Source organism: Thamnophis sirtalis, unplaced genomic scaffold (genome assembly GCF_051295495.1).
Source record: "Thamnophis sirtalis isolate CommonGarterSnake01/CBP01778 unplaced genomic scaffold, rThaSir2_p1.2 scaffold_3, whole genome shotgun sequence".
NCBI classification, from domain to species: Eukaryota; Metazoa; Chordata; class Lepidosauria; order Squamata; family Natricidae; genus Thamnophis; species Thamnophis sirtalis.
In genome coordinates this window covers 96,319,891-96,343,913 of record NW_028261383.1, presented here as the reverse complement: position 1 = coordinate 96,343,913, position 24,023 = coordinate 96,319,891, and the positions used below count along the sequence as shown (strand labels likewise).

The 24,023-nt window shown below is 41.0% G+C and overlaps 1 protein-coding gene across 2 annotated transcripts in view; it reads left to right on the top strand.

Annotated features, from left to right (window-relative positions):
- The first annotated feature begins 914 nt into the window (after positions 1-914).
- Positions 915-24,023, top strand: part of ACSL6 (acyl-CoA synthetase long chain family member 6) — a 93,806-nt gene continuing 70,697 nt past the window's right edge. For both annotated transcript variants that reach the window (XM_014051993.2, XM_014051992.2), the window contains exon 1: positions 915-1,020. In XM_014051993.2, coding sequence (XP_013907468.2) covers positions 948-1,020 — 73 coding nt within the window. In that variant the 5' untranslated portion in view covers positions 915-947. The remainder of the gene's footprint in view (positions 1,021-24,023) is intronic.

Here is a 24,023-nt window from a genome sequence, read left to right as displayed (position 1 = left end):
GAAATTTCCTAATAATGAGAATAATTAACCTTTCAGAAATTGTGGGTGTTCCATCACCAGAGGCTTTTAAGAATAGACTGGAGAGCCCCCCTTGTCTGGAATGTTACAGGGTCCCCTGCTTGAGCAGGGGGTTGGACTAGAAGACCTCTAGGGTCTCTACCAGCTCTGTTACTCCATCCAATTACCTCACCAAGGAGATGCCATCAATGATCTAAGAATTTCATGATACTTTTTTATTTTTTATAAAAGCCCTGGCTCTTTGGGGTGAAACTGTCAATTTACACCATGTCTCCCCTTCCCCCAACTATTTCAAAAATCGCCCAGTGGCTTCAGTATAGACAAGAGGTAGAGCGGGATTGTGACTATAGCAATACACGAACCTCACTTGTCAAATCAACCGCGGAGCCGGATTGGCTGAATAACGGGGCTGAACAAAGGTTTTTCAGGCGAGAGGCTGCAATCCGATGCATACCGGAGGACACCTCCGACCTTCGCTGCGCGGCGGACGAAGTCTTTCTGCTCGACAACGGGCTTTTTTTCCCCAGCCGGTACCGGTACCGGTTTTCAGCTGGGCCACGCCTTCTCCGCCCGCTAGGGTCGAGGCGGGCTCGCGAGGAGGGGGTTGCTGCGCCGCGCCGGGAGATCGGCAGGTAGGTGGGCTGCGTGGGTTGGCCAGGCACGCGCCGCCGCCGCCACCACCTTTGTGGCGTCGCCTTCTCTCCTGAGGCCGGGCGCGAGAGCCGGGGACGAGGGGCGGGGCTAAAAAAATAATAACCTTCGCCGCCGCGGGAACGCAGCGGCAGGCGGGCTTGCGCCTGGCAGCCGGGCGAGCGCCGCCGCTGTCACTGCAGCGAGTTTGCTGCAGTTTCTCTCTCTCTCTCTCTCTCTCCCCCCGCCTCCCTCTCCTCCTCCTCCTCCTCGAGCTGCCTTCGCGCCTCAAGCCGCCCATGCTGCAGCCCGCTCCAGTAGGCATGCTCACCCTTTTGCTTATCTCTGGAGGCTCCATCTGGCTTTTCTTGGGTAAGTCTCAGCCCCTTCGCCTGAGGCGCCTATGCCGCAGTCCGAGGGCTTATAAAAAGGGGCTTTCCCCCCTCCCCCAAATTAGAAGAAAATGAGGTGAGGTATCTCTGCCGGTTGGTCACGGCACAAATCCACCCCCCCTTCCCATCCATCCCGGCTGCAGCTGCTGTACGTCTCGCTGCTTTTAGGGGTCACCTCTTCGTCCTCTTCTCGTGGGGACGAGCTTAGCAGCGGTGGCGGCTTAGCTGCGGTTCCCGAAGAAGCAGGACAAAAGGCGGGGGGGGGGGTGTTGGTTGGGTAGTTGTGGGGGGTGTTGGACTATGACGGATGCGCTGTTGGGATGGACACTTTTTACAATCTTGGGCTCTCTGGATAAAATGCTGAGCCGGGGAATGGGCCGAAGCGTGTCAATAAATCACACCGTTTTTCGCACGGTATACGATTCAGGAGACCGGCCAACACGCCTGAGTTATTGTGCAGCCCGGCTTCGGTCTCCCTTCTGTGGTGTTAAAAAGTAGGGCGAGATGCGGATGGATGGGCGCATGCGCTCCGGGAATCCGCTTTTTACGGCGGTATTGCACGTAGGGATGACGCTCGGCGATTTAGGATGGGATCAAAGGGAAAGGATTAGGCGGGGATCCGGAGGAACGGCGGTCCTCTTCGCGGCTTGCCGAATTCGCTTCTAAGTAGCGTGGTCGCAAACTATTCGAAAGGCGACTTTTAGGAGGTTAGGACAGTGAAAGGGAGGCCGGCCTCAATGAGTTAACTACGGGTCGGTTGTAATTTGCAAGCGACCCGCACGTTTTTTTACATCAGTGACATTCTATGCGCGCGTTTTATATTCCTGGACACCCACTTGTTTACGACTAAAATTGTTTTGAGAAGCATTATTCATAATAATGAATAACTACTAATTATTATAATAATTCATAATAATAGTTCCTATGGCTGGGAACGATTCTTGGTCTAAAGTATATAAGTAGCCTCTGAGGGGTACGAGACCGTTTTGTAATTCTGGGGACGCCTGTTCTCACCCAGTTTTACCATTTCCTAGTTGTGATCATAAATTCTTGTCTTGCAGTTTTATTTGGAGTGGGATGCACTGTACAATTGGGCATCAAATCAATATGTATTCTAGGACTGAAGCAAAATAAAAAAATGGGGGGATAAGCCATGATTTATTTCTACAGAGTCTTGGATGTCATGTCCGTCGTTTTGGCAGATAGCTATAATTCTCCTAGTATTTGAAAGTGTAGGCATAAATAGTCTGGGAGGGGGGAGTGTGGGGTTTTTTTTATGCATTTCGGCAGCATGCTGGTGGGAAGAGCTTTTACAACTGGTCCTGACAACTCAACCCTCTATTTTAGCAACTATATCTCCAGCAACAGAAAGATTATGTCCCACTTTCTGCAGAAGTCTTTCACTTAACTTCCCATTTCTGGTCACATCAGCTGTAACTGAAGGACCCAAGTGGAACCTCAAGCTAATAATGCAAGGCAGGTCACTTTAGGAAAGGTAATTTTACTGCGAATAGTGATACTGAGTAAAAGTGAGTGCTTCTGGAAAGAAAAAAACTTCCAAAGAATATTGGTGTTTCAGAATAAAAATTCTTTGATATTAACTTCTTTAATTGGGAACTCACGGTGGGACTATGACTTAAGGCAAGATAATTCAGATCAAATTGTTATATTTGAGGTGGGGAAAATGTGTGGTATATTGGTTGAATATTTATACAGTTGGCTTTGTGCTAAGCTGATGTCAGTGCCCTAATATCTTATGGTTTTAGGCATGCGCAGGTGCTCATCCAGAAGACTATCCAATTCTCCTAAAACAACCTCAGTTTGCTCAGTCATCCTATGACACAGTAACTTCTGGAGCAGCCTAGTCCAGTTTCTGAATTTTGCAGGGATGGAAACAAATTGTTATATCTTATAATGAACCATAAAGGATGTCATGGGTGAGCTTTGTTTAACATACCTATTTACCCATTGTAGTGGCGTTAATTGTTTAACGGAGCCTCAGATTTTGGAAGGATTTTATAAATTGCTGCTCATGTTTATGCATTATTTAAATGGTTGTTAAATGCAGATTTGTCTTGTTTGTCTGAGGTTTTTAAACAGTGTTAGGGTTATTATTTAAGAAAATACAAAATTAATATACTAATGCATGAATTGAATGAGTACCAGAACATTTGTTGTTGTGACTGTGGAATCATCAGAAGACAGAAGTTGGTTTTTTTCTCTTTTTGCGCATTGTGTTACTGCTTGGATTCCCCTCTGCCCCACCCAACCTGGTTCTGCAGCCAGAGGCAGCAGTCTGTCAGCAAGCTGCTTTCATCCACCCTATTTTAAAAAGTCTCAGAAATGTCCTTAAGGAAGCATAGGCAAGCCACTCAGTGTGTCTGGTAGCTCATGCAAGTTGTGGCTGACAAATTGCAGAAGCCTTGAATAGCTTGCCCCAGGTCACTGTGTGTAGATCCCTATAATAAGAATATACTATAAACTGTACTTGTTTTGGAAATTCAAAATACTTTTCTCACATAGATATATGCTTCAGGATATGTGCTACAATGTGAAGCTATAAAACTCCTGTATATATAAGCTCCATCCATAAAAGTAGGGGAAATAAAAGAGCTCCTCAATTCATTAGATCAAAATTGATTAAGTCAAATTAAATCATGCTCACTTGCTACATAAAATAAACACAAAACAATAAAATTCAGTAGAAAATTAGGAATAAGATAATTGTGCCAGAGTAATATTTTCTCAGAAAAATGCTCAGGAAAGGTAACTTTTCTCCCTTATTTCTTTCCAGGGACTATATTTGATTCACCAAAGTGGTTAACCACATCCAGTGAAAATTAGCTTCATATTTTAAAAAAAGTGGACCTACTCTTTCAATGCCCTAATGTTGTGTCAATGTTTTAACAGTCACTTGGAGGTTCAGCAAGTTGGAAAGGGACAGGGAAACACCTGAAATGGTGGTGCCAAATTGTGCTATTGCAACTCAGGACACTACAGGATTGCAAACAATCAGCTTGAGCTAGTTCATAGTTTTGGTCTAGGGCTGTTGTGAAAAAAATTGTGGAGACACTTAGGATGGCATGATAAGTTTGGGGACCTCTGACCTAAAACAATATTTAGATTTAGATTGCTTTTATTTATAGGCCGCCCTTTTCCCTGAGGGGACTCAGGGCGGCTTACAACCTATAGGGAGGGGATACACGTAATGACATATACAGACAATACACAATTAAAAATAGAAGCAACATTCATTCATCATTCGGGTGGGGACGGATCCCAATCTTTAACCCCAGGCCTGGCGGGATAGCCAGATCTTAAGGGCTGTGCGGAAGATCTGGAGGGTGGTGAGGGTACGAATATCATCAAAACATCTGGCGTGCTGTACCACCCCATGTTTCTCATTATTTTTAATTTTGCCTATAACTGTAACAAAGCTGATAAAAATTATTTTATGGCAAAGAATGCTGATAATCATGATTTTTCTTTCTCCTTATGTTTATTTTATTTATAAGATTCTTATTCACCTTTAAAAAAAAAAAAGTAACTCAAGGTAGAAAACATATTTCCTTTCCCCTCCTATTTTCCCCACAACAAAATCCCTGTGAGTTGTGTTAAGTTGAAAGAGAGTGACTGACCCAAAGTCACCCACCTAGCTTTCATGTCTAAGGTGAGACTAGAACTCCCTGTCTCCAGGTTTCTATACTAGCACTTCTCCACTAGACCAAACGGGCTGTCTTAATCATTTATCTGGCCCTGGATAACAAGTAGTTTGTTGGATTCTGATTTAAATTGGATCATGGGATTTAGTCAGAGGACTAAAAACTTTAATCACTTAAAAATAATTAGACTCGTCCTCTGAGGGTAGGAACACCTAGTGTTATAGCCCACATTTATGTATTCAATTTAAGTAATCTTGATTTACTTTGCTTGATTTCTCATCTTTTGTAGTAAAAAAGAATTTTAAACATGGTTTTATGGTATTTTTTTATCATATATTAGACAAAATTAGACAGAGTTTGGCTCTGACAGCAATCCCATGGTAAATTCCATTAAGCTCAATGGGCTATATTTTTAATAAACATATAGGACTTCTTACATTATTTGTCCTGTACTCTTATATGTTATTACATTTCAACTTTACTGCCACTTTTGGTATATTTAATACGTTTGATACTTAGTTTTAATAGACATAATAGGAGTAGACTGAGTTTATGGATTACCAGGATAGCACTATGCCATCCTTCTGCACTAATCTCATGGGGAAACTATAAATATATTGAAATATATTCAATCACACTTACATAAGTTATGACAGGCTACATCACACTCTAGGAATTCTACCAGACTCATATCCCCAAGTTTCAAAGGACACATTAATGCAAAAATACCATTCTCATAGCCTCATCCTTCTGTGTCTTTATTTGCTCTTTATCTGCATCTAGACTAATGGTTCTTAAACTGTTTATCCCAATTTACCTGATGTTAAATAATATTGTGCTCACTCTCTCAAAACCTCAGATTTTGTTGCTTTATATTAGCATCTCAGCAGTAGTGGTTCCAAACTAGATTCTTAACTCACAAACAAACAGTTACAAATTGCTCCATTAATGCCAGGATATGTCCAAATTACCCCCTTTGTAAGACCCACCAATCTAGACCCTCCCAAATTTTTGACATCTAAGCAAGTTCACGCATTATCTCCCTAATATTGAGACCAAATCCCATATTATATAAGATCTTTCCTGATGGTTCTGGGCAGATGTTTTGAAAGATGAGACAAAAGTCAAACATTAAAAAAACACATAGAAGAGTTCATACAAGATTTTTCTCTCGCTCCCATTCCTGCATATTTCTTTTTCAAAAGATTGAGAGGCAACCTCAAAAAGAATGCCATGGTCAATAGCAAGAAAACTTCTTGAGATATTTAGGGGAATTATAGAATTATTTCTGTAGATTGTTTCCTAAGCAACTTGCAGATGATCAAGACCACAGAGCAGACTGATAAAGTACAAATTGGAATTCTCTACTTCAAAGTCTTAAAGTTATGTTGATTCTTTCAAAATGGAAACAGATACAGTATATTTCACTTTTCATCAAATTAAAAATACAGCCTTTATTTTCTATCAGATGTCTTAAGTATTTACAGCCCAAGTCTTGTCTCTTACTGTTATCATACTATCTTTGAGATGAAGGTGTTCTGTTTGCAAAATAAATATAAAAATGTACAGGTAAAACTATTCTTGTTTTATAATAAGTGATAGAAGAAAGATAGCAAAATAATGCCACGTGGCATCACCTAGCTGACCTTGGCTGACCTTGATAAAAGCTAAGCAGGATCAGCTCTGCTTAATGCTTGTATATGATCATTTAGGAATATTAGAGCTGTTGGATAGACTGGAAGATAGAGAACTGGAGACAGTAGCAAATCACTTCAACTACATGCGAGGAAGCCTCCATGGTACAATAACCAGAAGTCAAGCTTTGATTTGGATTTGGATTTATTACATTTATATGCCGCCCTTTTCCCCGAAGGGGACTCAGGGCGGCTCACAATTCAGTCAGGGAAGAGGGTACAGACAGGGGATAAAGAGACGAACATAGCCCCAGGCCTGTCGGAACAGCCAGGTTTTAAGGGCATTGCGGAAGGTCTGGAGGGTGGTGAGGGTTCGAAGCTTGACTAAAAATGACTTTATCTTTTCATTTTGGATAATTGAAGATTTAATTTCCTGTTCTAAAAACAATTTTATTAAAGATAATAATTGCAATAGTAAAAACTAATGCCAATTAAAAGAAAGAGTAGAAAAAAGTAGAAGAGTAGAAAAAACAATTTTATTAAAGATAATAGTTGCAATAGTAAAAACTAACGCCAACTAAAAGAAAGAGTAGAAAAAAGTATTAAGTACAGTACAAAGAAAAAGAAAAAATAAGGCAAGGAAGGAATGAAGGAGGGATATAGTAAAGAAAAAAATGTAGAAAGGAATTACTTTCAACCTTTATCACAACAAGTATAAACAATTTTAGCAACATTTTACCTCCTCTTAATTTATAATTAATGATATTTTTTTTACATGTTCCATCTTTTGTCTGTAAACAAATCCATAAAGCATTGTCATTTCAGTCATGGATTCTGCAAATTCTTAATGGACTTCAATAAAAGTCCATTAAGGATTGACAGAAATAACAACATATGCATTTTAGCCTTGATCAAATAAATACACTTTATATTCCTTCCCATTACTTTTACAATCTTAATCTATAGCCATTAAAGCAATGTCATAGAACTTAATTTCATTTCTTTTTACCCCTTCTCGCAGGATTTATCCAAACTTTTAACTAACTTTTTTTGTAAATCCAATAGAAGAGAATTATCCCCTCTCTTGGTTTATTATTTGTAATTCCTTTTTGATTTTTAAAGCATCAATCAATTTCTATGTCCAATGAAACATCTTTTTCCATGTCATTCTTGTAGCATATCATTTATAGATCCACTTTCAGTGTCAACTCTGTCTTTTCAGATAAAACTTGTAGCTCTTTTGCTATTCTTCCCTAATATTTTTTTATTATTAACGTTGTTGATATTAATTTCTGATTCCATTTTCCAAAATATCTTTCAGTATTTCCAATGTCATAATATTTTGTATCACTTCATAGATGTTAATCAAGTTTATATACTCTTAATTAAAATGTTTAGTTCCTTCTAATGTTCAACTTTTAAAATTGTTTATCTCTTTTATATCTTAGGAAAAAAATCAAAACAAGTTGGCTTTTCCATGGATACCATATTCCCAGCTTTTAAGAAGCAAATTAGCCCCTTATTTTCTGCATGCAACATATATGAATAATTTTTACCCCAATGTTACTCCTTGTGATATGGATTCCCCACCCCCTGAAAATAAGTTGCTGCTAACTATTTTAGGTGGATCTAAGGATGTATCTGTATCTATTTGCATGCAGAAATGGCTTTATACTTAGTTATAGCTAAGGAAATTGTTAGGTTCTCATTACCTGACTCCTTATTTACCAAGCTGTAGCTTTTTGAAGTATGGTATGTAGAATCTACTGTCTCACCTCGCATTAGTTTGTTTACATTTTAAACTACTCATCTGACACCATGGGATGACATATTATCAGTATGCAAATGTTACATAGCTTTCATACCATCTATCCCTGTGATCCGAGAGATGCTGTGACTACCCTTTCCCAATACCTGGAGTCTGGATGGGAGGTTTCAGATGAATCCTGGCAAGACAGAGTGACTGGATACAGGGACCCCAGGATCCAGTTGTTTATCATTTTAGATCTGAATGGGGTTGCATTACCCCAGACAGACGTGGTTCACAACCCGGGGTTCTCCTGGACTTGCGATTTCTGCTGGAAGAGCAGGTGGCAGTTGTGACTACTACTACATTTGTGTCAGAAGCACCTACCCTCCATCACATTCTCTAAATGGTAGTTTACAGGAAAAGAAACAAATAATAGGGAACAATTAAAAAATAGGTGCCCTCATTGATGGATAGTTTTAGATAAGATTGCATTTCAATGTTCATTGACAAAGAAAGTACCATATTAATCTATTACCATAAAACTCTTGGTTCACTTTACTATAGCTAGAATGGCATAATTTTTGGTAATTTTTCCCCAATAAATGTACTCCATGATAAATTGAGCTATTTAATTTCTTAGTATCTATTCTAGATCAGTGCTGAGTTTCCTGAGCAAGGAATATATTAACAATATCAATAGTTGAGGAAGGAAAATGTTGTAATTTTAATTTCAGTTTTATCTTTGCCATCTGTAAGATAGCACCTTTCTTCATGCATATATTTATATTCTTTATCTCTCTCACCTACAAATTCATACGTAACCAAACACATTCCCCCTTTCAATTAGATCAACACAATTTAGAAGTCTATCTAAAAATAATGTTATCTGAAAGCTATGGATTTGGGTTGGGTTTTTTTTTTAAAAAAGGCCAATATTTATGAATGAGAAATTACTCTATAGTAGTGAAGAATGAAGCATTGGGAAAAAGTTGTGTGGGAATGGGGGTTATCAGGATGACAATCATTTCATAGGCAGAGATTACAGGTTGCCTTATTATTTCGCCATTGTAACATGTTAAAAATCATTGTGCCTGTGAAGACCCTCTGATCTGATGCCCCAAACATTTTTTGCCTAAAGTTTCTTAGCTTTACTGACTTCTACAAGTTGATCTGAGCTCAAACTATCATAACTTCAGGGAAAAGAGAAATGAACAGTTACTTAGTTTAGACAGGCAATCATTTAATTGTTCAGGTGAATTTTAGAAATCTGAATTATGAAAGCACCGTGAGATTAATCTGAACTTTTTTCAGAGTGATTTCTTCGCATTGGTAAGAAAATCTTAATAGTCTCTGCTTTTGTAGTTAGCATTTCTGGTCTCTGGTTCCCATTCTTGGAGTGTGTTCTGTTTCGTTTCAGAACTACAGCATTCAAAATGAGGCACGGGGGAAAAATTTGCAAGCAACTGCGTGTTTAAGCAATACACAGGTGTGCCTTGGAAATAAATGCTATTCTAGCTGCACTAGAATTCTAGCAGGAAATAAAAATACCCCAGAAATATTTTATTCAGATTAACCAAAATGGCACTAAACAGAGTACAAACTTAAGAGTTTTACGGAATATTTAATTTAGAATAATGTTGCAGAAAGCAGGGAGTGAAGAATAGTAACATAGTCCTTGACATAAAACCACAACTGAGCCAAAAATTCCATTGCTAAGCAAGGCAGTTGTTAAGTGAGTTTTGCCCCATTTTATTACCATTTTTGCCACAGTTGTTAAGTGAATCATAAAGTCATTAATATGACTTCCCCCATTGACTTTGCTTGTCGGAAGCCATCTGGAATGGTTACAAATGTTGATCACATGACTCCAGGACACTGCAACCATCATAAATGTATGCCAGTTGCCAAGTTTCCAATTTTGATCATGCAGCTATGGAGATGCTGCAATGGTCATAAGTGTGAAAAACAGTCATAAATCACTTTTTAGTGCTATTGTAACTTTAACAGAATAACAGAATAATAGAGTTGGAAGGGACTTTGGAGGTCTTTTATCCAACCTCCTGCTCAAGCAGGAGACCCTATACTATTCCAGACAAGTAACAAGTCTATTCTTAAAAGCTTCCAGTGATGAAGCACTCACAACTTCTGAAAGCAAGCGGTTCCACTAGTTTATTGATCTCACTGTCAGGAAATTTCTCCTTAGATCTAGCTGCTTCTTTCTTTTGATTTGTTTCCATCCATCATTTCTTTGTTGCCTTTTGGTGCTTTGGAAAATAGAATTTAGAATAGAGTAGAGCTGGAGGGGAACTGGGAGGTCTTCAAGCCTCCTGCTCAAGCAAGAGAACTTACATTATTTCAGATAAGTGATTGTCTAGTCTCTTCTTAAAAACTTCTAGTGATGAGTCCATGATTTCTGAAGGCAAGTTGTTCCACTGGTTAATTATCCTCACTGTTAGGAGGCTTCTCCTTAATTGCAGGTTGCTTCTATCTTTGATTAGTTTCCAATTGTTTCTTGTCCTGCCTTCTGGTGCTTTGGAGAATAATTTGACTGCCTCTTCTTTGTGTAATGGGTGCGTATCTGTTTCATGGGGTAAGGATTCTAATTGTTTTTATGATTAAAAATTAGGGGGAACCACCAAAAACAGTTGCTTTTTTAGGGAATAAAGCTCAGCTGTAGAATCTGTTTTCATCTCCAAAAAGCTGGAATTTGTAGCATAAGAAAACAATAGTTATAGATGTAGCATGCAGCTATAGATCCTGCATAAACCGATGGGAAGCATGTTAGTTTGTAGTAGGAATGAATTTAAGGGATTTTATGTGAATTGGGGAAAAGGTTGGGTAAGATTATAATTGAGTTTATCTTCCTTGAACTGAAATAAAATATTCTTTATAATAACAAGGGTTCCCTTGAGACCATTCTGCACCTTGACTTGGTGAAGGGATCCAACTGTATTTTGCTCTCCAGCAAAGTTGCAGGAGATTGACTTGAAAGACAAACAGCTTTCAGAGATGTTTGAAATCTGCTACTGATTTTCTCTTTGAATTCCTGTTTAGTTTCTGAGCAACTCTAAACTTTTCTTCAGAATATAGCTATGAATGCCACTTTTAGAGAAACTGCAAGTTCTGGAATCTGCTTTTCTTCTGACCCTCAAGACATTTGTTTTGTTTGCTGGGTTTTAGGAAAGGGATTCATTTATTTGGATATGCTTGCTGAATTGTATGTATGTCCTTTCTTCCTTGACATTTGCTGCAGCAGGACTTGAATAATAAAAATAGAGACTTGGAGACGGATGATAGAAGTGAATTAAGTGACTATCCACTTAATAGTGCTGCTTGAACTGATGCCAAAAACAGAGGAATTCAGTTACACAGCAAGAGGAATAATAATATTGGAGCTATTATTAGTTCACGATGAAAAAAGTTGATAGAGTGGAGACTTTCCTAATCTACTGCAGTATTATTGAATGTTTGTAGGCAAGCTGTGGTGAAGTGCTGAAGGAATGGCATTAACAGCCAAATAAACAAAACTGTGGCTTTTACATCAGGTGGGACTATCTTCCTGACCTTAGCTGAACTTTGAAAGCTGAGTAGGGTGAGATGTAGAGAGGACTTGGATAGGAGACCATCAGGAATTATCAGGCATGCAGGCTAGATTTAGAAGTTAAAAGAAAAATAAATTAATGAAGAAGGCAATGGCCAACTACTTCCATGTTGATGACAGGAAAATTAGTCTAGTTCCATGTGGAATTACCTGTTGTATATGTTTGACTTGGAATAGATATTAATTTTAGCTGGAGAAAATTATACTGAGTGTTTTGAATGTCAACTGCACATTTTAAACCCTCAAGGTGACTTCTTCAGGGACAGTTAAGAACTTTGCTCAAGTACAGTACTTCTGATTCTCTGAGAAACACTTCAGATTCTGGAAAACTAAAAATAAATAGATCCCTTTTAGCATTCTGATTAACCTTATCATGATATCATTACATTATGGACTTTAATGGGCTGGGAGAATAACCTTGAGAGACATGAGGAAGAGCCGCAGCCTAGACATGTCCTTGTATGCCAACATGATTATGGTTGCTTGTATGACTCTTCTCCAAGAATACCATGTGTCACATCTGCCCTTGACTGGGATCCTTGGGAAAGTAAAAGCCTCGACTCCATTTGTGTGAAAGGTATGCTTTTACTAAAGACCAAGTAGAGCAAAGCCAAAACTTATAGAGTGGTAGTGTAATGAGAAATCAGTAAATTTGTCACAAGGTTGAGAGAAGATAACTCACCATCCTGCCCAATACACAGGTTTCTATCATACCTCCAGCATTGTGTGATCTCAGGGAAAAATATATATTCAGTTTAGAATAGGATTCCATTTTTAGGAGTTGGGTTTTGAAATAATAGAAAATATTTGTAGCTCCAGCAGCAAGATTTCCTTGTCTTATTCTTCTTAGTTTATAAATGTCTTGTGTGCCAGTGTAGTCAATTGGTCATTTGATTGGTTGTTCATTTGGAACTATATTTAAATTATGAGCAGCTGATTTGTTCTCTTGTTGATTGGATGTTTGAATGGACTGGTTTTATGTGTGTGTGTGTGTGTGTGTGTGTGTGTGTTGCATTTGTGCTGATAAATAAATAAAGGGAGACTAGTATAGATCTATTTCAAGCTGTTTAGCTCTCATCAGCACAAATGCAGCACAAAAATGGTTTTCCGCCTGGAAGGCTCCTAGGGTGGAGTTGAAAGGCAAAAGAGAAGCAGTATGCTCCCTCCCATATTTGGGCACACTGGGTGCTTTGACATAACACTTAATCATTTCCCCGGCTCAGCTGATAAAGGAAGAAGGGAGCTTGTGGCTTAGAGGCTAATACAACTGCCCAACATGTAAAATAGCGCATGTAAAACATACCCAGTAAGGGTATGGCTAGCTGATGAGAGTTAAATAGCTTGAAATAGATCTATACTAATCTCCCTTTATTTATTTAGCAGCACAAATGCAACAACAACAACAACAACACACACACACACATATAATCAGATGCAGTATGGTAGAAAGAATCTGCCTTAACCTAACAGGCAGTAAAAAGAGATGGTGGGAAAACCTCTTGCAAGGGTGTGCACAATAATTTGTTTAGCATTTATTGAATAAAATCACTGGAATTTGTTGACAGTTGGACACTGGCCTTGTGGAAGGTCTTGAAAAGATACCTGGAGAGGAGTTTTGCACAGTTATCTGAGAATAGTTTGAACTTTTTGAACCTGAGAAAGTGACATTGGCACTTAGACTATGAACTCAGCCACCTGTTAGATCCATGCTCCTGCTGGCTTGTTAACTTAGACCAAGGGGTTGTTAATGGGTTTTGATAGTTATGAATTCTTCTTTTAATTAGTTTCAGGGTGGTGCCCCTTCACCTATTAAAGATGTCATGACTCACCTCTTCTTTAAGAAGTCGACATTGGACCCCACTATTTGGGGTATTTTTGTGTAGTAACTAACCTCAGACTAACCTTTTGTGGGAAGGTGGTTGAAAAGGTGGTTGTACATCAGTTTAAGAGGACCTTGGATGAAGCAGATTGTCTGGATTTGTTTTAGTCAGGATTCAGACACAGCATTGGCTGTGCTTTCAAATGATCCCTGGCAAGGGTGAGATGGGGGTTGTGCATCCATCCTTGCCCTATTTGATCTCTCTACAGCTTTCAACTACATCAATCATGGTATCCCAGATCAGCCTAAAGGATTGCAGGTGGGCAGCACTGTGTTGTGCTGGTTCGCCTGCTTTCTCTGGGATTGATTGCAGTTGATTGTAATTGGGGAGAGATCTAGTCCTCATTCCCTATTATGTGGGATGCAGGATTTGGTGCTCTCTCTACTCCTACTCAACATCTACACAATGCTGCTAGCTAGGTGAGCTCATCGGTCTCAGGGATGATGACCCAATTTTTTATATCTACCCCAGCAAATTAAGTAATGCCATGAACATCTTAACCTGATGCATGGCATTTGTAAGGGGCTGGATGGACAACAAGACATTTTGGCTGTACCCTGGCAAGACTGAATGGCTTTGGGTTTTGAGCCCTGCTGAATCTAGGACTATGCCAACTTTGGTTGCATTGCTCCATACAGATCCAATGCTAAATATGAGGATCCTCCTGAACTCATAAGTCCTGCTGGAAGAGCAGGTGGCAGTGATGGTTAAGAAGGCCTTTGACAATTTTGCTCATTCCTGGATTTGGGGGCTATGCTGACAGTCACCCATGCCCTATCTCCTCCCAATGGGATGGGATTACTGTAATGGGCTCTACATAGGACTGCCCCTAAAGAGTATCCAAAGGCTTGAGCTGCTGCAGAATGCAACTGGCAGTTATGTGCCCTTAGACCAGCATATGCTACATATTTTGCTCTGTGAACCACATTGATTGCCAGTGTGTTTCTTGGTCCAATTCAAGGTTAGGGTTTTCATCTTTAAAGGCCCTCATGACATGAGGCTGGGTTGTTTGAGGGACCACCTCTTCCCATTACATCTGCTAGTCCCATCGGATCTAGCAGAACAGGCATGGTGCTAATCAAAGACTTTTTAGGGAACTACATTTGGTGGGTCCCAGGAGGCAGCCTTCTTCCATGGTACCCACCTTATGGAACATTCTCTCTCATGAAGTCAGGTTAGCTCGATCTTCTGGAAGTCCGTCAGGACCTCGGTTTGCTATCAGGCCTGGGGATCCCAGAGGACCACTGAGAGCCTGAAATGGCTCTATTATTGCTGTTAATAAATATTTTCTCCTATGCCTTTTTTCTTTGTTTTATATCTTCATTGTTCACTGTTTACACTTTATAGTTTGTATGTGTGTCACTTTTGGTAATATTGGCCCTATATACATTATGATAAATAAATAAAATGAGAAACCTATTAAACTAATTTTATAGGATGGGATGAATAAAGCTGATTATACTTAAGTGCTTGGTAGACATATGGTTCAATGATGAATGCAACGTCCATAAACACCTGAAAAAAAATTAACAATGAAATTCGCCATTACAGGAACTGAATTATGAAAGAAATGTAAATCCTTCCTTTATAGTCTGCACCTGGTTCTGCTATACCTCTTTTCAATTTGTGCTGATTGCTTCTCCCAATAAATACATGAGATAGCTCATAGATCTTTTCTTCTTGCTTTCCATCTTTCTTTTTTATTTCATGACAGGAAACTTTATGCCCATCTTCTAACATGCAGGACCAAAAGCTTTTCTATTTATATAAATTAGAAATGATATAACTCGGGTTTCTAATAACAAAATATGTTCATATTCCCTTTGCTAGAACATGCATAATTTTACTTGTCCCTTGAAAAAATAGTGATGATTTGGGGAGAGTATAAAAATGATGAGAAATACTTCTTCCCCTTATTTTGTTGTTGTTGTTGTTGTTGTTCAGGAGCAAGGCATTTGGTTACACAGCCTTGTCTGATTGAAGAAGTGGCACCTTCTATAACTGAATCTCCAGTTTGAGAATAGAGTTGCAAGCTGAATGGTCACGTACAGAGAATCAACTATTTTAGTCAAACAATTCCTATTCAAGTATGGAATGATTCCATGTTGATTTTCACATGGGTTGGAAGCAGGGGTGGGATTCACTTATCTTCCCTACCGGTTTGCAAATGTGAGCACACGTGCCTCATCTGCGCATGTGCACTACCTTCTATGCATGCGCAGGGCTTGGGCATTACATCGGGGTGGGTGGGCGGAGCCTCCTACAGCTGCTGCTACTGGTTCTCCTCAACCAGAGAGAACCAGCTGAATACCACTTTTGGTTGGAAAGTATGATTAATTTAGCTCAGTATTCATAGTCTATAACTTTTTCTTGGGCAAAGGGCTATAGATTCTTTTCTTAGTGGCTCTCAGTAAGAGTATAAATAGACCTTCTATGAAAATAGGTAGAGCCAGGTTAAAGATGGGGGCAAAACTTAGTCAAACATGACATTTTAGTTTGATATAAATTCAGTTCATTAGCATTGACATGATTTATCCCCCCCCCCATTTGCTTAATAATTTCCTCCTCCTATGAAATTTAAAATTTACAGTCGGCTGAACGTTTTTGGAGAGACGATGGTGGGGGGAGGCTTCCCAGATTTGGTGGGGAGAGTCACACACAGTACTTCTTGGCAGTGGCTTTCCCGGTTTTTGTATGCCAGTTTATAGCAGTTTATAGCAGTTACACATTCGGGGATAAGCATAAAATCTCTTTTGCATCTTTATAAGTACTGGAGTGTATAAAACAATTGACCTTTTCTCTGCTTGTTGAGAAAAGGAGCATATGCTGAAGATTTTTGAACAAGTTGAGTTCACACATACACAACACGCATACACACAGAGGCACCACTCAAAACCAGAGGCCTCCAGATTGAATGAACTAAAATAACCTCTTCACTGTACTTGGGTGTAAGGCTTAAGTCCTAATTTTATTTTGTTCTGAATGGATTTTTTGTGCATTGGCCACAGCTTTATTCTGGCAGGATTTTTCAGCCAACTATCTGAATATTTTTTTAAAATCCTTTCAGTTCACTGGCTGCTGAGGATGGTGTGATTCTCTAATCTGCCACCACCAATTCAGGCTTGCGTTTCTTTCAAAGAAGTCATTTGCATATTCTCTGTTCTCCCTATTTGCTCAAATTTATATGAGAAGGCAAAGTTCTAAGCCAGTGAGGCTGAAGAATTAGGTGTCTGGAAACTTAGCTGAGTTTTAATAATTGTTAGCTCTGCCACCGATTAGAGTGCTGAGGTACCAATAAAATTCCTACTCTCTCTCTCAATAAAATAGTTTGGGGGAAAATGTTCATGGGAGGATGGGAAGTAGATTTTTGTTTTGTTAATTAACTGGCCATTAGATTTGCATGAACTAAAATGCTCTAAACACCTAAGATTTTGGTCTGGTTATTGCTTGTCCCAAATGTTCCATAGCAATCAGAGGAGTCACAACTGCTTCATTAAAGCAAAATGATTGTAAATCAACTTTCTTTAAACTTATTGAAAGAGGCAATGTAGGAAATGAAAGCCAGCATTATGTTGCTGAAAATAGGAGAAGGAGGAAGTATTATATATGTTCACTGCCTTGAATTACTTGTAAGTAATTAGAAGAGTGGTAAAAAAAAAAGAAAATCTGGAAGATGTTAATTTGAAGATAGCTGATTTATATAATTAATTCAGGGTTAATAATGGTCACTACCCCTTATTAAATATTTGTACAGATAGTCCTGAATTTACAACCACATTTGGGATAAGAAAATTTATGGTGTGGTGATTAAGTGAGGCATCACATCACTGCACTCAGTTTTATGATCTATTTTGCTGTAGTTGTTAAATCAATCACTATGTCATTAAGTGACACATCCTGATCATGGTTTATAACATTCCCTGTTGGAATCCCACATGATTCCAGGACTCTACAACCATTGCAAATCAAGCTGGTTACCATCACTTGACCATGAGGATGTTGCGACAGTCATATGTGCAAGGACCAGACATAAGTGACTTTCAATAGTTTTTCAACAAATGGTCATGTCGAGGATACATGTACAGTAAGTGATAGCACCCGATGACTTTGAGTGATTTTGAGAAAACTAAGTAGTTCTCCATAGTGGTGGAGGTAGCATCTAGGATGGGTTGACCTTCATCCACTCATTGCAAGGACTGAGTCTGGAAGAGTTGTTAAGCCACACCCTTGTCACTAGGCAGACCCAGCTTCCAACTCAGCTCCTCAATGAGGATGGATGCGTCTTAGTTCTCTCCCGGTCTACAGAAAAAATTGTCTTTGAATTTGAATTGTGATTAAATCGATTTCATCTTAATTGGATTGGATTGGACTTCTGCTTAACTGTGGCCCTGGCTGGCTAACGTCCCTCGCAGGGACAGCGTATCCAGCGGGTGTACGCCTGTAAGCCCTTTCAGGGCACAAAGCTACTTGTCTTGCCACCTTGGAGCCTGTTGCCGCCACACCTTCTTTCATCTCCTGCCTTGCCGGTCTCTGCTATTCACTTCTACAGGCTTCCGCACGATCTCCCTTCGGGCTAACACTCCGCCACTCCTGTAAGCAGTCGAGCGGCGAACTGTGGTAGTGCAGGCAGCTAACTTTCAATTCTAAGCCTTTTTAGCTGCTGCAGAGCGACCCGAATTGCCAAACACCATCGGAGACCCTGTTGCAGTTACAGCGAGAGGATCCTTTCAAGAATGAGCCGCCTGTCATCGCACGGGCTCCAGGACTGTTTAAAAAGGCGTGAATCGCCATTTTAAAGCCGCGCCTGTCACCTTTCAAAAATGGCGGCCGCCATAGCTCCCGAGGCACCTCAAGCCGCAGTAGAGCCTTCCAGGGAGGCACATAGCGCCCAGCTATGTGAAAGGGCTTCTGCACCACAATCCCCACCTCAGACTTCCACATCTGCCAGCTCCGGAACTGGCAAGGCTCACAAGAAGTCATTAAAAGCCTCTGTCAAATCCATCAAAGCTAAGAGGTCTTCTAAGACTGCTTCACATTATGAAAAACAAAAAGGCAAAGCTTTAGAACGTATTTACAAAAAGGCTGCTAGTAAGAAGGTGGCTTCCTCCCATTCCTTGGACCAGCCACAGCAGTCTCAGGCCCAATTGTCCTTGCTGCTTTCTCCTGGGAATAGGCAGGGTAGGGAATCCTCCCTTAACCCCTTGTTTCCCATAGATGTCTCAGGCATCTGGGGACCGGTTCAAGAATCTCAAGCCTTATTGCCACCCAGGGATGATATGCTCCCACCCACTGTGCAGCACAAGGAGGCAATTCCATCAAATTCAACAACAATCCACCCTGATCAATCAGCCCTGTGCATGGCAAATTTCCAAGACATCATTGCCAGTGCTGTATCATGGGATTGTAGCAACGGGATGCCCAGCCCCCGAAGCAATTGGCTGGCATGTCCTCTGTGCCTCTGGAGCCCATCTCAACTGCAGACCCTTCTGTCCCTGAGGAGGAAGACCAGGACCATTCCTCTGAATCGGAGGAGGGTGAAATCAAGGAGGCCGAGCTATCTGAGGATGAGGGCAGGGAGCCTGACCAAAAGGCTTCTTCCGGACTCTTTCCTCTAGCTCTGTTCCAGTCATTGCTCTATAAGGCTAAAACAGCCTCAAAGATTGGAACTCAGCTGGTGGCTACCACATCTCGACCGGTGGCAGTTTCTGCAGAAACCTTGTTTTCAGAACAGGCCCAACCATCCAAAACTATGCCGATGCCCAAAATATTTGTTGATCTAGTTCAGCGCCAGTGGGCATCTCCTACCTCTGGCCCAAGCCCCTTGGCTTCTGATAAGAAGTACTTCAATGTGGGCAATGAGCTGGCATAGTTTCTGTCTGTTCCAGCCATAGATGCCCCGGTGATCGCCCTTTATACATCAGCCAATATGCCAGGGGCTCCAGAGGATGTCCTGAAGCCAGAAGAAAAGAAGGCAAATCTCATGTTGCAGCGGGGTCACCAGGCAGCGGCTTGGGTGGTCCACACCTTGATTACAGCTTTGTTCTTCACCGTTCCTGTCTCCTCTGGCTTCAAGACCTGCAACAGCACATTCCCATCGCTGATGTATGGGCGCACCAGGACATTGCCAAATTGGTGGTGGCTGTCCAATTCACATAAGACGCCACAGTTTCATTGGCCAGGTTCGCCTCCAGAGCCATGGCATCATTGGTGGCGTCCCGTAGGCTGTTGTGGCTCTGGCAGTGGCAGGCTGATGCGTGCCACAAATGGTGTTTGGCCTCTGCCACCTTCAAGGGCAGTTCTCTCTTTGGAGATGCCTTGGAGCCCTTTCTGGTGAAGAACAAGGAGAAAGGTCCTCCCAACAGCGCCCAAGAAAGGTTTTAACCGCCTGGCTCCTTACCCCAGATGTCCTTGCTTTTGTGGGCAGGACTTTGGGTTGTCCTTTCAAAACCAGGATTATGGTTCATCTTTTCGAGGGGTGGACTATGGGGCACATGGGTATAGGCAGCAGGGTGGTTATACCCCCAGACAGAGAGGCCAATCAGACTGTTACCAAAGACCGTGTCCCTGAGATCAGCAGGAAGTGCCCTTCTCAATCACCATCTCTGTGGGACGGTTTAGGTTCAAATGGACCATCCAGCGATAGAAATGTCGACTGCGATCTCGGAGCACCAAGATTGCATGTCGTGCCATCACGACGTCAGCTCTCTTCCCTTTGCAGACTATTTTGGGTGGCATTAGATATGCCGATTTCTTAATTTCAATTGATTTAATGGAGGCCTCCATATTCCCATTTTACCCCAACACAGGCAGTTTCTTCATTTTTCCTACCTAGGCCATCACTTCCAATACACATCTTTACCCTTTGGGCTCTCCTCGGCACATAGGTTATTTACTAAGGTGTTAGCAGCCTTGATCGCTGACCTGCGAGAGGTGCAAGTTAGATTACAGGCCTATTTAGATGACATACTCATCCAATCCTCGTCACTGAGTCAGGCACAAAGGGACCTTGCCACCACCATGGAAGCCCTTCAGAATCATGGTTTTTCGATCAACATTCCTAAGAGTCACCTTCACCCAACCACCAGGTTGGTACACCTTGGGACGTTGATCGACACCCTTGATTGCAAGGTTTTCTTTTCACAGGAATGACAGGAGTCCCTCAGGACATTAGTGGGCCGGGTAGCCAGGGAATGCAGGGGTTTTTTGGCATCTCTATCAAAACTGCTAGGTACCATGGTGCCAACCATTGGGATTGTACCTTGGGTTGGGTTGCATTCCAGAAAACTCCAATGATTTCTCTTGCCATTTCAGAGGAGACTCTTAAGCTGTTCCTTAGCCAAGGTCCGCATTCCGGCGGAGGTATCTTGTTCCCTCCTATAGTGGATATTCTGGGCAATCACCAGGGGTCAACAATTCAAGGAGCAGAACACGCTAACTGTCACCACGGATGCCAGCCTGTTTGGTTGGGAGGCCCACCTCCAGGCGCAAATAAGAACATGCGGGCAAGCATGTTCTTGTTCTAACAATGTGTCAGCCAAAATGCACATAAACCGACGGGGGGGATCAGATTGGATGAAGCCAGGAAGCTAGGAATCTGGGCCGAGAGGCACCTACGCTCTCTAACTGTGGAACACATCTCGGGGGTGGCGAATGTACAGGCAGATTGGCTCAGCCGTGTGGTTGTGGACAAAGCCGAATGGCACCTGCATCCATTGATCTTCCAGGACATTGTGGACCGATTCGACATGCCGGTGATCAATCTCTTCGCCACCCTCCACAACACCCAGCTCCCACAGTTCTACTCTCGGTTCCCAGCACAGTGATCAGAAGGGGTGGATGCCCTATGATGCAAATGGCCATCCGGCCTCCTCTATGCCTTATCCCCACTTCCTCTTCTGGCACAAGTCATCCAGAAGATGAACTATAAGTTGGATTCCTTTGCATCCGCGAACGCAGCCTTCGGCCGCAGAGTGCTCCAATCTATCGTTAGAGCTGAGGCATCGTCAAACCAGTCATAATTCCCTCCCAGGGGACACCTCCAGCTTTGGTACATCCCATCCTGGATACTACCTCCATCACTATGGAGAAAGAGCGTTGGTTCTTACCTGAGACGCCTGTTCTCATAGGGTGGAGGAAGCATCCAGCCCCTCTCAGAATGGACTGGTTCTCTCTCTTTTTTCCTGGTAATTTTTTTCTTGGAGGCCTGTTTGAATTATGTGACTGACTTCTCCATTAGAAACCACTACAGGAATATATTTTTTCTGACACAATTGACCGGACTTTTACTATTCATTATCCTTGAGGAAGATGACGCATCGAGTCTGGATTTCCTTCGTCAAAAGCTGGGTCTGCCTAGTGACAAGGCTGTGGCTTAACAACTCTTCCAGACTCAGTCCTTGTAATGAGTGGATGAAGGTCAACCCATCCTGGATGCTACCTCCACCCTATGAGAACAGGCGTCTCAGGTAAGAACCAACGCCGTATTTGAATTTGGTTAGTGTTTGAATATGTTAGAATATCACCAGAATATGTTTCTAGGAACACAACCTAGAATGGGAAAAGAAACAGGTAATGGGAAATCACTTCCATTTTGTTGATAAGAGAACAACATGTATTTTAATCTCACCTGGAGAGGGATTTTGCTTTTATTATTAAATAGCTTATTAAATAGCTAGATTAGAAGCTTCTAAAATCATAAACAAGTAGAAGTCATTGCATTTGGAATGTGATAATCTCTGTTTTGATATTGCTTCTGATAAGTTATCCTCCTGTTGAGAGGCTTCAATAAATAAAATTTATTTTTCCAATTCTCTGTAATTCCAAATACACAGTGGCACAGCTGATGAAACATGGGTTGCAACTTTATGATCCCACCAGAACACTTGGGAAGGTTGGTTTAAATTCTGATTTGCTAGAGCATTGGGCTTGCTTGGGCAAAGCCATACCATCTCTTCTAAAGAAATGACTTTCTCTAGCTTCCACATTCTATAAAATAAGGTAGTGGTCAGAAGTGAAAGTGATCAGTCACTAACCATCCTCTCAAAAAGAAAAAGGACGATTTAATCCATCATGGGTTAAATTTTAAAATGTCTACTAAATTATCAGGGTGCAGGTTAAAAAACTAACTGAAGTACCTTAGGTCTTGTGTGTGAACGTAATACCTTCCTTCTACTTATTAAAATAGCTTTCCTCTAAACCCCTCCCCACCGATTTTTATATAAACTTGAAAAGGGTCAACTGTTTTAACAGCTAAATTAACTGTGACTAGTAGACTCTTTTAAAACCTCTATTTCTAAAAAAAAGATGTCCGAAGCATTTGTTCCAAATAATTTTTTGAAACATAGAGAGCTCTACTAAGGAATTCAAGGGTGATTGCATTAACCATATTTGGAATTTTGTTTGTGATAATGATTTTTCCTTGGCTTTCTGTCTTTTTTCTCGTCTTCCTTTAGTTTGTCTTTTTCTAGTAAATTCCATTTTATATTCAGTGATTTGGCTTCATTCTTTTAATTTTTTTTAAAATTAAAATCTCCATCATGCAAGATTGCATGATTATACATCTGCCTCTTGTGCTTCAAGAGTGACACAAGGCTTATTACCGTATTTTTCAGAGTATAAGACACACCTTTTTCCCTCAAAAAAGAGGGTGGAAATCTGGCTTCCATCTTATAGACTGAATACAGCATTTTTGGCCTACCATTTGCAAAAATGGACATGCAGAGGGTTTGGGAGGCTTGCAAAGTGCTCCTGACGGCTGGTGAGGGCAAAAACGAGCACAAAATGGGCCGTTTTTGCTCATTTTTGCCCCTCCCCCAGCTCCCAGGAGCACTCTACAACTCCCCAAACCCTCTGCATATTTTTTTTTTGCAAAAAAACGCTCATTTTTGCACCCCCAACCCCCAGAAGTACTCTTAAGAGCCTCCCAAAGCTCTGCATGTCTTTTTTTTTTTTTTTTTGCAAAAAATGAGGCGTGCAGAGGGTTTGGGAGGCCTGCAAAGTGCAATTTTAAATTTACCTCTTCAAAATCATGGTGCGTCTTATGCTCTAGTGCGTCTTATAGTCCGAAAAATATGGTATATTCTGTTCTCTGGCTTCGGGAAGTAAGAGCCAAAGGGCTTATGACCACAATAGAGCCAAAATTTATGTTGGTAAGTGAAATAGCTGTTAAGTGTGTTTGGCCCTTTGTACAACTTTTCTTGCCACTGTTGTTGAGTAAATCACTGCAGTTGTTAAGTTAGTAAAATGACTTGTTAAGTTAATCTGGTTTCTCCATTGATTTTGCTTGTCAGAAGGTCACAAAAGGTGATCATATGACCCAGGGACGCTGCATCCATCATAAATGTATGAACCAGTTGCTTACCATCTGAATTCTGATCATGTGACCACAGGGATGCTGTAACAATTGCAAGTGGGAAAATGGTCATAAGTCACTTTTTTCAGTGCCTCTGTAACTTTG